At 45.7% G+C, this 12,419-nt stretch overlaps 1 protein-coding gene across 3 annotated transcripts in view; it reads left to right on the top strand.

Annotated features, from left to right (window-relative positions):
- The window catches only part of LOC106563143 (erbin), a 137,250-nt gene that overhangs the window by 80,755 nt on the left and 44,076 nt on the right, over positions 1 to 12,419 (top strand). For all 3 annotated transcript variants that reach the window (XR_001319187.2, XM_014128409.2, XM_014128408.2), the window contains exon 7: positions 3,694 to 3,750. Coding sequence is in view for 2 of the 3 variants with exons in the window: in XM_014128409.2 (XP_013983884.2) it covers positions 3,694 to 3,750 (57 nt within the window). In the remaining variant the exon portion in view is untranslated. The remainder of the gene's footprint in view (positions 1 to 3,693; positions 3,751 to 12,419) is intronic.

Here is a 12,419-nt window from a genome sequence, read left to right as displayed (position 1 = left end):
GTGTGTTGCGGTTGTGTGTGTGTGTGTGTTGCGGTTGTGTGTGTGTGTGTGTTGCAGTTGTGTGTGTGTGTGTGTGTTGCAGTTGTGTGTGTGTGTGTGTGTTGCAGTTGTGTGTGTGTGTGTGTTGCAGTTGTGTGTGTGTGTGTGTGTGTGTGTGTGTGTGTGTGTGTGTGTGTGTGTTGCGGTTGGGTGTGTGTGTGTGTGTGTGTTGCGGTTGGTGTGTGTGTGTGTGTGTGTTGTAGTTGTGTGTGTGTGTGTGTGTGTGTGTGTGTGTGTTGTCGGTTGGGTGTGTGCGTTGCCGGTGTGTGTGTGCGTTGCCGGTGTGTGTGTGCGTTGCAGGTGTGTGTGTGCGTGCGTTGCGTTGCAGGTGTGTGTGTGCGTTGCGTTGCAGGTGTGTGTGTGCGTTGCGTTGCAGGTGTGTGTGTGCGTGTGTTGCGTTGCAGGTGTGTGTGCGTGCGTTGCGTTGCCGGTGTGTGTGTGTGCGTTGCGTTGCCGGTGTGTGTGTGTGCGTGCGTTGTGCAGGTGTGTGCGTGTGTTGCGTTGCAGGTGTGTGTGTGCGGTGTTTTACAGGTGTGTGTGTGTGTGTTGCAGGTGTGTGTGTGTGTGTGTGTTGCAGGTGTGTGTGTGTGTGTGTGTGTGTTGCAGGTGTGTGTGTGTGTGTGTTGCAGTTGGGTGTGTGCGTTGCAGGTGTGTGTGTGCGTTGCAGGTGTGTGTGTGCGTTGCAGGTGTGTGTGTGCGTGCGTTGCGTTGCAGGTGTGTGTGTGCGTTGCGTTGCAGTTGTGTGTGTGCGTTGCGTTGCAGGTGTGTGCGTGCGTTGCGTTGCAGGTGTGTGTGTGCGTGCGTTGCGTTGCAGGTGTGTGTGCGTGCGTTGCGTTGCAGGTGTGTGTGCGTGCGTTGCGTTGCAGGTGTGTGTGCGTGCGTTGCGTTGCAGGTGTGTGCGTGCGTTGCGTTGCAGGTGTGTGTGTGCGGTGTTTTACAGGTGTGTGTGTGTGTGTTGCAGGTGTGTGTGTGTGTGTGTGTGTGTTGCAGGTGTGTGTGTGTGTGTTGCAGGTGTGTGTGTGTGTGTGTGTTGCAGGTGTGTGTGTGTTGCAGGTGTGTGTGTGTGTGTGTGTGTGTTGCAGGTGTGTGTGTGTGTGTGTGTGTTGCAGTTGTGTGTGTTGCAGTTGTGTGTGTGTTGCAGGTGTGTGTGTGTGTGTTGCAGTTGTGTGTGTGTGTTGCAGGTGTGTGTGTGTGTTGCAGTTGTGTGTGTGTGTGTTGCAGTTGTGTGTTTGTGTGCGTTGCAGTTGGGTGTGTTGCAGTTGGGTGTGTTGCAGTTGGGTGTGTTGCAGTTGGGTGTGTGTGTGTGTGTTGCAGTTGGGTGTGTGTGTGTGTGTTGCAGTTGTGTGTGTGTGTGTTGCATTTAGGTGTGTGTGTTGCAGTTGTGTGTGTGTGTTTGTGTGCGTTGCAGTTGGGTGTGTTGCAGTTGGGTGTGTTGCAGTTGGGTGTGTTGCAGTTGGGTGTGTTGCAGTTGGGTGTGTTGCAGTTGGGGTGTGTGTGTGTGTTGCAGTTGGGTGTGTGTGTGTGTGTGTGTGTGTTGCAGTTGGGTGTGTGTGTGTGTGTGTGTTGTCAGTTGGGTGTGTGTGTGTTGCAGTTGGGTGTGTGTGTGTTGCAGTTGGGTGTGTGTGTGTGTGTGTGTGTGTTGCAGTTGGGTGTGTGTGTGTTGCAGTTGGGTGTGTGTGTGTGTGTGTGTGTTGCAGTTGGGTGTGTGTGTGTGTGTGTTTGTGCGTGTGTTGCAGTCAGAGGAACCAGTATGTGTATGAATGCAGTGTGATGTGAAAGTTTGAGATAAAATCAACTGTTACTACAACCCTTTCTTCTTCAATTGCTTCAACTTCCACTCTCCCCTGTCTCTATAGAGACTAACTCTTTATCATATAACTCATCTCTCCCACGGGGGAAGATCACAACTCTATTCGGAAAGTGCATTCGGGAAGTTTTCAGACCCCTTTACTTTTTCCAAATTTTGTTACGTTACACAGCCTAATTGTAAAATGGATTCAATTGTTTTTTTTTCTTCTCATGAATCTGAACATAATACCCCATAATGACAAAGCAAAAAATAATTTTGTAGATTTTTTTTTTTGCAAATGTAGAAACAACTGAAATCACATTTACATAAATATTCAGACCTTTTACTCTGTACTTTGTTGAAGCACCTTTTGGCAACGATTACAGCGTCGAGTCTTCTTGGGTATGATGATACAAGCTTGGCACACCTGTATTTGGGGAGTTTCTCCCATTATTCTTTGCAGATCCTCTCGAGGTCTGTCAGGTTGGATGGGGAGCGTCGCTGCACAGCTTATTTCAGGTCTCTCCAGAAATGTTCGATTGGGTTCAAGTCCCAGCTCTGGCTGGGCATCTCACGGACATTCAGAGACTTGTCCCGTGACGCTTGGCATTCAGGCCAAAGAGTTAAATTTTGGTTTCATCAGAACAGAGAATCTTAGGTGCCTTTTGGCAAACTACAAGCAAGGCTGTCGTGTGCATTTTACTGAGGAGTGGTTTCCGTCTGGCCACTCTACCATAAATGCCTGATTGGTGAAGTGCTGCAGACCTTCCATCTCCACAGAGGAATTCTGGAGCTCTGTTTGAGTGATCATTGGGTTCTTGGTCACCTCCCTGACCAAGGCTCTTCTCCCCTGATGGCTCAGTTTGGTTGGGCGGCCAGCTCTAGGAAGTGTCCTGGTGCCAAACTTCTTCCACTTAAGAATTTATTTGTTATTTTATTTAACCTTTATTTAACCAGGCAAGTCAGTTAACAACAAATTCTCATTTACAATGATGTCCTACCCCGGCCAAACCCCAGACGATGCTGGGCCAATTGTGCCCCGCCCTATTTGGACTCCCAATCACGATCGGTTGTTACAGCCTGGAATCGAACCAGGGTCTGTAGTGACGCTTCTAGCACTGAGATGCCGTGCCTTAAACCGCTGCGCTAATCGGGAGTCCACTGTGTTCTTGGGGACCTTCAATGCTGCAGAAATGTTTTGGTACCCTTCCCCAGATCCATGCCTCGACCTCATGGCTTGGTTTTTGCTCTGACATGCACTGTCAACTGAGGGACCTTTATATAGACAGGTTTGTGCTTATCCACATCATTTCCAATCAATTGAATTTACCACAGGTGGACTCCAATCAAGTTGGAGAAACATCTCAACAATGATCAATGGAAACAGGATGCTGAGCGCAATTTTGAGTTTCATAGCAAAGGGTCTGATGTAACAAAATTTGGAAAAAGGGAAGGGGTCTGAATACTTTCTGAATTTACTGTAAGCTATAGTATGTAATCATGGCTAGATCATGTAGGTTTATGACATGGGAGGAAACCTTGCTACTGACCTTATGTAGCTTTCTCTTGGGCTCAGTTTCCCCACTTTACAGCTGAATCACAGCTGGGTTTCAAACTAGCAGGAGTCATGTGGAATCTTGAATTACATATCTGTATGGCTCACATCGTTGGTCAGGCCCCAGTGATCCAGCCCCAGGATAAGCCTTTGTTTTTAGACAAAACCATCCAGTAAAACAACACTATCCCATGTCCCTGAAGGCTGGTCAATAGATTTTCACTTTGAGTATACACAGTGAGTGCTATGTCAGTGACTTGTATTCTACATCTGTCTCTCGCTCTCCTCTTCCTCTCTCACTCTCCCTCAGGTTGACTAAACTGCAGATCCTGGAGCTGAGAGAGAACCAGTTAAAGATGCTGCCAAAGTAAGTTTTCTCTGTCTCTGTTTCACATGTTTTCCCCATATCAAAGCCCTTGCACACCTCACAGTCCACAGACGAACAAGAGGTGGCTCTTTGTGAGCAACCATGTTTGTAGGAGGGAGAGAAAAAAGGACAAGTGCCTTTCTACTGTCCTCTCGCTCTCTCTCCCTCTTTTCTCTCCCTCTCTCCCCTACACACTCTTGCTCTATGTCTCTCACTTTTTCTCTGTGGCATTGAATTCCACCGTGTGGAATTTTAATTTACCAGACATTTGAGAAATTTACCAGACCCATATTCATTGGGTGTGTAACCGGATTAGGGCGCCCACCCACGGTGTTCAGAATGACCGAAATCACATTTCGATTATGGTAATTAATCTTAACAGAACATGCAAGTCGAGGATGCAACGCCGTGTGTCCTTACAGCTCACATTCAAGATGTTAGAATAACTGTCCACATTTACTTTTCCTCAGCCAACAAGACGAGTAGCAAACAGCTAAATCACTAGCCTTTGCAGGAGGAGCGTGAGTTTAAAGTTTGGGGAAGTACATTTTCACCATAAAAAATGCACCTTTATAATAAAGCATTCCATGCGTCATCACATTTGCAAACTTAAGTGATGAGTAGATTGGATAGTCATAATGTAGGCAAATAAAGAACCAATCACTGTTTGCAAAAAAGATTGTTCAATGCATGTCTGAGCGTGTATAGCGTAGAGACCTGGGCTATAGGCTATATCAGAACTTTCTTTCTTTGCACAGGAAAAACACATTTCATGCAGTTGTAGTTCACTTTATATGACTGGAGACATAAGCAGGATCTTTTTTTATTATGGCAAATTACAGGGTAGCCTACTCTGCTGACACTGACAAACAGATCGATAAAAACAATGTCCATATAAGAGGCCAATGAGAAGGAGAGACACGCATAGAATGACGTTCATCTAAACTGGAGGAGGAAATGATTGTCCGAAAACAAACTTTTAAGTGGCACTGAACCAACAATGATAGAGTGGATATGCGCAGTGCACGCTCACCGGGGATATGGCCGATGCTCTCAGCTGGTGCCAATAAGACAGGTTTTTAGGCCTACTGTTCGCTCAATTAAGTTGGGAATTTTGATAATGTAAAGTCTATCTTTTTAGTTGTCTTGTCTTTACAGCAATGGCCTTTTGATTTCCGAACTATACTGAACAAAAATATAAACGCAACATGTAACGTGTTGGTCCCATGTTTCGTGAGCTGAAATAAAAGATCCCAGAAATGTTCCATAGCCACAAAAAGCTTATTTCTCTCAAATTTTGTGCACAAATTAGTTTACATATTTTTAGTGAGCATTTCTCCATTACCAAGATAATCCATCCACCTGACAGGTGTGAGGGAGCTTGCAATTGGCATGCTGACTGCAAAGCTGTTGCCAGAGAATTGAATGTTAATTTCTCTACCATAAGCCGTCTCCAACGTCGTTTTCGAAAATTTGGCAGTACATGCAACCGGACGGGAGGAGCATGAGCAGGTATGCAGCGTGGCAGAGCGACGCTCCAAAATACAAACATTTCTGATAAATATGTTATATTGAAATAGGCTGTTCTCCTGCAAGCCCTACTAATGAAAGTTTACCAATACCTTGCGGTGTGGTGTGCAAAAGAATTCCAGAAAATACTGTTAAGAACTTTGAGCTTACCCAAACTGGAGAAGCTGGATCCATCACATGACACCCTGTGGAATCTGGAATATTTCATTGACCAATACTACCATTCCGACCACGACATGGATTGCAGGGATTCCTTAACTCAGGCTGGCCATAAGAACCAAGACACCGGGATCTCTGCCATAAAGCCTGCCAAAAGATTTAGGAACTCATCCAGTGACACGGTTGATTTAAACAACTCCACCGGCGATGACGTCAACGCTTCCAAAGTAAGTGTTCTGGTCTCCATAACTCAAAAGCTGTCTGTTTTAAGATGAAATGAGAAAGAACCTAGCTGACCTCAACATCGCCCTCGCTTTCAATAACAGACAACTTGAGGATATGCGTCAAGAGAATAAAGCACTAAGGGGCACTGTTGACAAATTGGAAATCAAAGTAAACAGTCCTTCAAGAGACCGCGCTGGATACACTGATACGCAGTATGCGGGATAACTCAATATTCTCTGGCACTGAAAAGGTTAAATCTAGAAACCGTGAGGCATCTGTGCACATCTACTAATCTGACAATTTCACAAGACCAGGTACAATGAATGACATTTTCGCAAGTACATAGAATAGGAAGTACATCCCACCATGGCCTGCGCCCCATAATAGCTTGTTTTGAGCACTTCCAGCAGAAAATCAGGGTACGAAGAAAAGGTAGTGAGCTCAAAGGCACAAACTATGGAATGAACGACCAGCTCTCTAGAGAAATCTGAGAAAGAAGGAAAATACTTTACCCAACATTAAAAAAAAATACAGACAATTGAGTAGAAGTTCATTAGAGTTAGCAGCCTCAGAAATTGCAGCCCAAATAAATGCTTCAGAGTTCAATGAACAAACCCATATCAAGATTAACTGTTCAGAGGAGACTGCGTGAATCAGGCCTTCGTGGTTGAATTGCTGCAAAGAAACAACTACTAAAATACACCAATCAGAAGAATGGATGCTTGGGCCAAGAAGACGAGCAATGGACATTAGACTGGTGGAAAGCTGTCCTTTTGGTCTTATGAGTACACATTTTTGGTTTTTGGTTCCAACCGCCGTGTCTTTGTGAGACGTAGAGTACGTGAACGGATGATCTCCGCGGAACCATGGAGGAGGTGTGACGGTGTGGGGATGCTTTGCTGGTGACACTGTCAGTGATTTATTTAGAATTCAAGGCACACTTATCCAGCATGGCTACCACAGCATTCTGCAGCGATACGCCATCCCATCTGCTTTGCGCTTAGTGGGACTATCATTTGTTTTTCAACAGGACAATGACCCAACACACCTCCAGGCTGTGTAAGGGCTATTTGACCAAGAAGTAGAGTGATGGATTGCTGCATCAGATGACCTGGCCTACACAATCAACTGAATTGACATGGTTTGGGTTGAGTTGGACCTTAGAGTGAAGGAAAAGCAGCCAACAAGTGCTCAGCATATGTGGGAGCTCTTTCAATACATTACATTTACATTTAAGTCATTTAGCAGACGCTCTTATCCAGAGCGACTTACAAATTGGTGCATTCACCTTATGATATCCAGTGGAACAACCACTTTACAATAGTGCATCTAAATCTTTTAAGGGGGGGGGGGGGTTTAGAAGGATTACTTTATCCTATCCTAGGTATTCCTTAAAGAGGTAGGGTTTCAGGTGTCTCCGGAAGGTGGTGATTGACTCCGCTGTCCTGGCGTCGTGAGGGAGCTTGTTCCACCATTGGGGTGCCAGAGCAGCGAACAGTTTTGACTGGGCTGAGCGGGAACTGTGCTTCCTCAGAGGTAGGGAGGCGAGCAGGCCAGAGGTGGATGAACGCAGTGCCCTTGTTTGGGTGTAGGGACTGATCAGAGCCTGAAGGTACGGAGGGGCCGTTCCCCTGACAGCTCCGTAGGCAAGCACCATGGTCTTGTAGCGGATGCGAGCTTCAACTGGAAGCCAGTGGAGAGAGCGGAGGAGCGGGGTGACGTGAGAGAACTTGGGAAGGTTGAACACCAGACGGGCTGCGGCGTTCTGGATGAGTTGTAGGGGTTTAATGGCACAGGCAGGGAGCCCAGCCAACAGCGAGTTGCAGTAATCCAGATGGGAGATGACAAGTGCCTGGATTAGGACCTGCGCCGCTTCCTGTGTGAGGCAGGGTCGTACTCTGCGAATGTTTTAGAGCATGAACCTACAGGATCGGGTCACCGCCTTGATGTTAGTAGAGAATGACAGGGTGTTGTCCAGGGTCACGCCAAGGTTCTTAGCACTCTGGGAGGAGGACCCAATGGAGTTGTCAACCGTGATGGCGAGATCATGGAACGGGCAGTCCTTCCCCGGGAGGAAGAGCAGCTCCGTCTTGCCGAGGTTCAGCTTGAGGTGGTGATCCGTCATCCACACTGATATGTCTGCCAGACATGCAGAGATGCGATTCGCCACCTGGTTATCAGAAGGGGGAAAGGAGAAGATTAATTGTGTGTCGTCTGCATAGCAATGATAGGAGAGACCATGTGAGGATATGACAGAGCCAAGTGACTTGGTGTATAGCGAGAATAGGAGAGGGCCTAGAACAGAGCCCTGGGGGACACCAGTGGTGAGAGCACGTGGTGCGGAGACAGATTCTCGCCACGCCACCTGGTAGGAGCGACCTGTCAGGTAGGACGCAATCCAAGCGTGGGCCGCGCCGGAGATGCCCAACTCGGAGAGGGTGGAGAGGAGGATCTGATGGTTCACAGTATCAAAGGCAGCAGATAGGTCTAGGAGGATGAGAGCAGAGGAGAGAGAGTTAGCTTTAGCAGTGCGGAGAGCCTCCGTGACACAGAGAAGAGCAGTCTCAGTTGAATGACCAGTCTTGAAACCTGACTGATTTGGATCAAGAAGGTCATTCTGAGAGAGATAGCAGGAGAGCTGGCCAAGGACGGCACATTCAAGAGTTTTGGAGAGAAAAGAAAGAAGGGATACTGGTCAGCTATACCTTTGGAAAAGCATTCCAGGTGAAGCTGGTTGAGAGAATGCCAAGAGTGTGCAAAGCTGTCAAGGCAAAGGGTGGCTACTTTGAAGAATCTAAAATGCTACATGATTCCATGTGTTATTTCATAGTTTTGATGTCATCACTATTATTATGCAATGTAGAAAATAGTAAAAAAAAAAAAAAAAAAACCTTCAATGGGTAGGTGTGTCCAAACTTTTGACTGGTTCTGTACATTGATGGGCAGCGTCTCCATGGTGGTTGATAAACTGTACATCGATGGTCAGCTATATAGAGATGCCAAGGAAACACCATGGCACTTCTGATGGGTCACATTGGCTCATTTTAGGCCTAACCAGAGCATACTGCAGACAGTGCATTTGGACAGTATTCAGACCCTTTGACTTTTTCCACATTTTATGTTACACCCTCATTCTAAAATGCTTTCAATTATTTTCTTATGAGTCTACACACACAGTACCCCATAATGACAAAGCAAAAGTTTTTTTTTTTTTAAACATGTTTGCAAATATATAAAAAATGTATTACATAAGTATTCACACCCTTTGCTATGAGACTTGAAATTGAGCTCAACTGCAACTTGTTTCCATTGGTCATCCTTGATGTTTCTACAACTTGATTCGAGTCCACCTGTGGTAAATTCAATTGATTGGGCATGATTTGGAAAAGCACATTACCTGTCTATATAAGGTCCCACAGTTGACAGTGCATGTCAGAGCAAAAACCAAGCCATGAGGTCGAAGGAATTGTCCATAGAGCTCCAGGATTGTGTCGAGGCACAGATCTGGGGAAGGGTACCAAACAATTTCTGCAGCATTGAAGGTCCCCAAGAACACAGTGGCCTCCATCATTCTTAAATTGTAACCACCAAGACTCTTCCTTGTGCTGGCCGCCCGGTCAAACTGAACAATTTGGGGAAAAGAGCCTTGGTCAGGGAGGTGACCAAACATCCCCACAGCATGATGCTGCCATCAGCATATTTCACCGTAGGGATGGTGCCAGGTTTCCTTCAGACGTGACGGTTGGCTGGTCACTCTGACAGAGCTCCAGAGTTCCTCTGTGGAGATGGGAGAACCTTCCAGAACGACAGCCATCTCTGGTGGAGTGCTGCAATCAGGCCTTTATGATAGAGTCGAAAGACGGAAGCCACTCCTCAGTAAAATGCACATGACAGCCCACTTGGAGTTTGCCAAAAGGCACCTAAAGACTCTCAGATCATGAGAAACAAGATTTTCTGGTCTGATGAAACCAAGATGGAAATGTTTGGCCAGAATGCCAACCGTCACATCTGGAGGAAACCTGGCACCATCCCTACGGTGAAGTATGCTGATGGCAGCATCATGCTGTGGGGATGTTTTTCAGCAGCAGGGACTGGGAGACTAGTCAGGATTGGGGAAAAGATTAATGGCGAAAAGTACAGAGAGATCGTTGATGAAAACCTGCTCCAGAGTGCTCAGGACCACAGACACGGCCAAGACAACGCAGGAGTGGTTTCGGGACATCTGAATGTCCTTGAGTGGCCCGGCCTGAGCCTGGACTTGACCCCGATCGAATATCTCTGGAGAGACCTGAAAATAACTGTGCAGCGACGCTCCCCATCCAACCTGGCAGAGTTTGAGGATTTGCAGAGAAGAATGGGAGAAACTCCCCAAATACATTTGTGCCAAGCTTATAGCGTCATACCCAAGAAGACTCGAGGCTGTAATCGCTGCCTAAGGTGCTGTAACAAGGTACTGAGTAAAGGGTCTGAATACTTATGTAAATGTGATTTATTTATTTTTAATACATTTGAGAAAAAAATCTAAACCTGCTTTTGCTTTGTCGTTATGGTGTATTGTGTGTGTGTGTAGATTGAGGAAAACCCTCAATTTTAGAATTTGTACATTAACAAAATGTGGAAAAAGTCGAGGGGTCTGAATACTTTCTGAATGCACTGTATATAGTATGTATAACCAGGTTGTAGAAGCCTAAGTATTTTTGTCCGTTATTTTACTCCAATTAGGGATGATGGGGTTACCGGGAAAATAATTTTCAAAATATATATTTACCAAAAAGTGTATAGGGGATTGGAAATGATGCAGGCAATTACACTGTGGCTGCTATCAACAATATTAAAGCTGATCAACTGGCCTCACAACCGCAGACCACGTGTAACCTCGCCAGTCCAGGACCTCCACATTTGGCTTCTTCACCTGCGGGATTGTCTGAGACCAGCCACCCAGACAGCTGATAAAACTGTGGGTTTGCACAACCAAATAATTTCTGCTCAAACTGTCAGAAACCGTCTCAGAGAAGCTCATCTGGGTGCTCGTCGTCCTCACCAGGGTCTTGACTGGACTGCGGTTCGGCGTCGTAACTGACTTCAGTGGGCAAATGCTGACCTTGGATAGCCACTGGCATGCTGGAGAAGTGTGCTCTTCATGGATGAATCCCGGTTTCAACTTGGGCCGGCAGATAGCAGACAGTGTGTGTGTAGCGTTGTGTGGGCAAGCGGTTTGCTGTGAACAAGAGTGCCCCATGGTGGCAGTGGGGCTATGGTATAGGCAGCCATAAGCTATGGACAATTAACATAAGTGCATTTTATTGATGGCAATTTGAATGCACAGAGAAACCGTGACGAGTTTCTGAGGCCCATTGTTGTGCTATTCGTCCGCCGCCATAGTCTCTTGTTTAAGCATGATAATGCACGGCCCCATGTCGCTATTCCTAGAAGCTGAAACTGTCCCAGTTCTTCTATGGCCTGCATACTCACAAGACATGTCACCCGTTGAGCATGTTTGGGATGCTCTGGATTGACATGTATGACAGCGTGTTCCAGTTCCCGGCAATATCCAGCAACTTCACACATCCATTGAACAGGAGTGGGACAACATTCCACAGGCCACAATCAACAGACTGATCAATTCTATGCAAAGGAGATGTCCCGCTGCATGAGGCAAATGGTGGTCACACCAGATACTAACTGGTTTTCTGATCCACACCCAACCTTTGTTTTTAAGGTATCTGTGACCAACAGATGCATATCTGTATTTCCAGTCGTGAAATCCATAGATTAGGGCCTAATGCATTTATTTCAATGAACTGATTTCCTTATTTGAACTGTAACTCAGTAAAATCTTTGAAATTGTTGCATTTATAATTTTGTTTAGTGTATATTGTAGCCTGACTAGTTATTGGTTTAGCTATTGTTAGCATGTATTCATGTTTTCGTCATGTCCCCAAAAACTTTACACTGACACTCGCAAATACTGTAAGGCCATACAAAGTTGATTTCCATTTTGGAACGATTCAAATTATTAATTTAAACCAACAAAACAAACGACTCACTTCGCCATTGTATTCCTTGCGATTCTTCTCAATCGCGTTGAGTCTAATTTTGGGATCACAATTTTTTTTTAAATTATTATTAGATGTAGCCTTTTTGGATTGTGGCAGCAATACTTCCAGTTGATTTGGGCTTCTGATGTATGGGACATTGCAGCTCAGTAGATGCTAGTCAGCCTGCAAACGAAACGCTTCTAAGGTAATTAAGATCCATTTGACTCTACTATAAGGGTACAGTTCCTGGAAGAAAATAAAAAAGTGGGCTTGCTTCAGCTGTATAAAAAGATTTGTAGGTCTACCGTAGCCATTTGAACTTTGATACATTGAATGAAGAAATTATTTTATAAAGGCATAAAAATGGATTTAGTTGTAATGTTGCGATGTTTTACAACAAGGGTGGTCAACCATCCTCCAGGAGAGCTACTGGGTGTACGGGTTTCCCTTCCAGTCCACCTCTAACAAACCACATTTCAGAAATGAGCTGCTCAACCAGACCTCCATAACATGACACTGATGTGTTTGAGCAGTAGCTCTCCACGCTGACTGACCACGTGTTTTATATAGTTACCTAACATGTATTCTACTTTGTTGGGGGGGGGTGTGTGTAAGTGCCTTGCACAGCAACAGGAGATGGTATATGGGATCAGAGATTAGCCTCCCAGTGTTGATTCCACATGTATGCAAACTTTTTTTATACGTACATAGCTACGC

This window comes from Salmo salar, chromosome ssa11, assembly GCF_905237065.1.
Source record: "Salmo salar chromosome ssa11, Ssal_v3.1, whole genome shotgun sequence".
Lineage (NCBI taxonomy): Eukaryota > Metazoa > Chordata > Actinopteri > Salmoniformes > Salmonidae > Salmo > Salmo salar.
The sequence above is the reverse complement of the archived record's forward strand: the minus strand, read 5'-3'. Positions and strand labels throughout refer to the sequence as shown.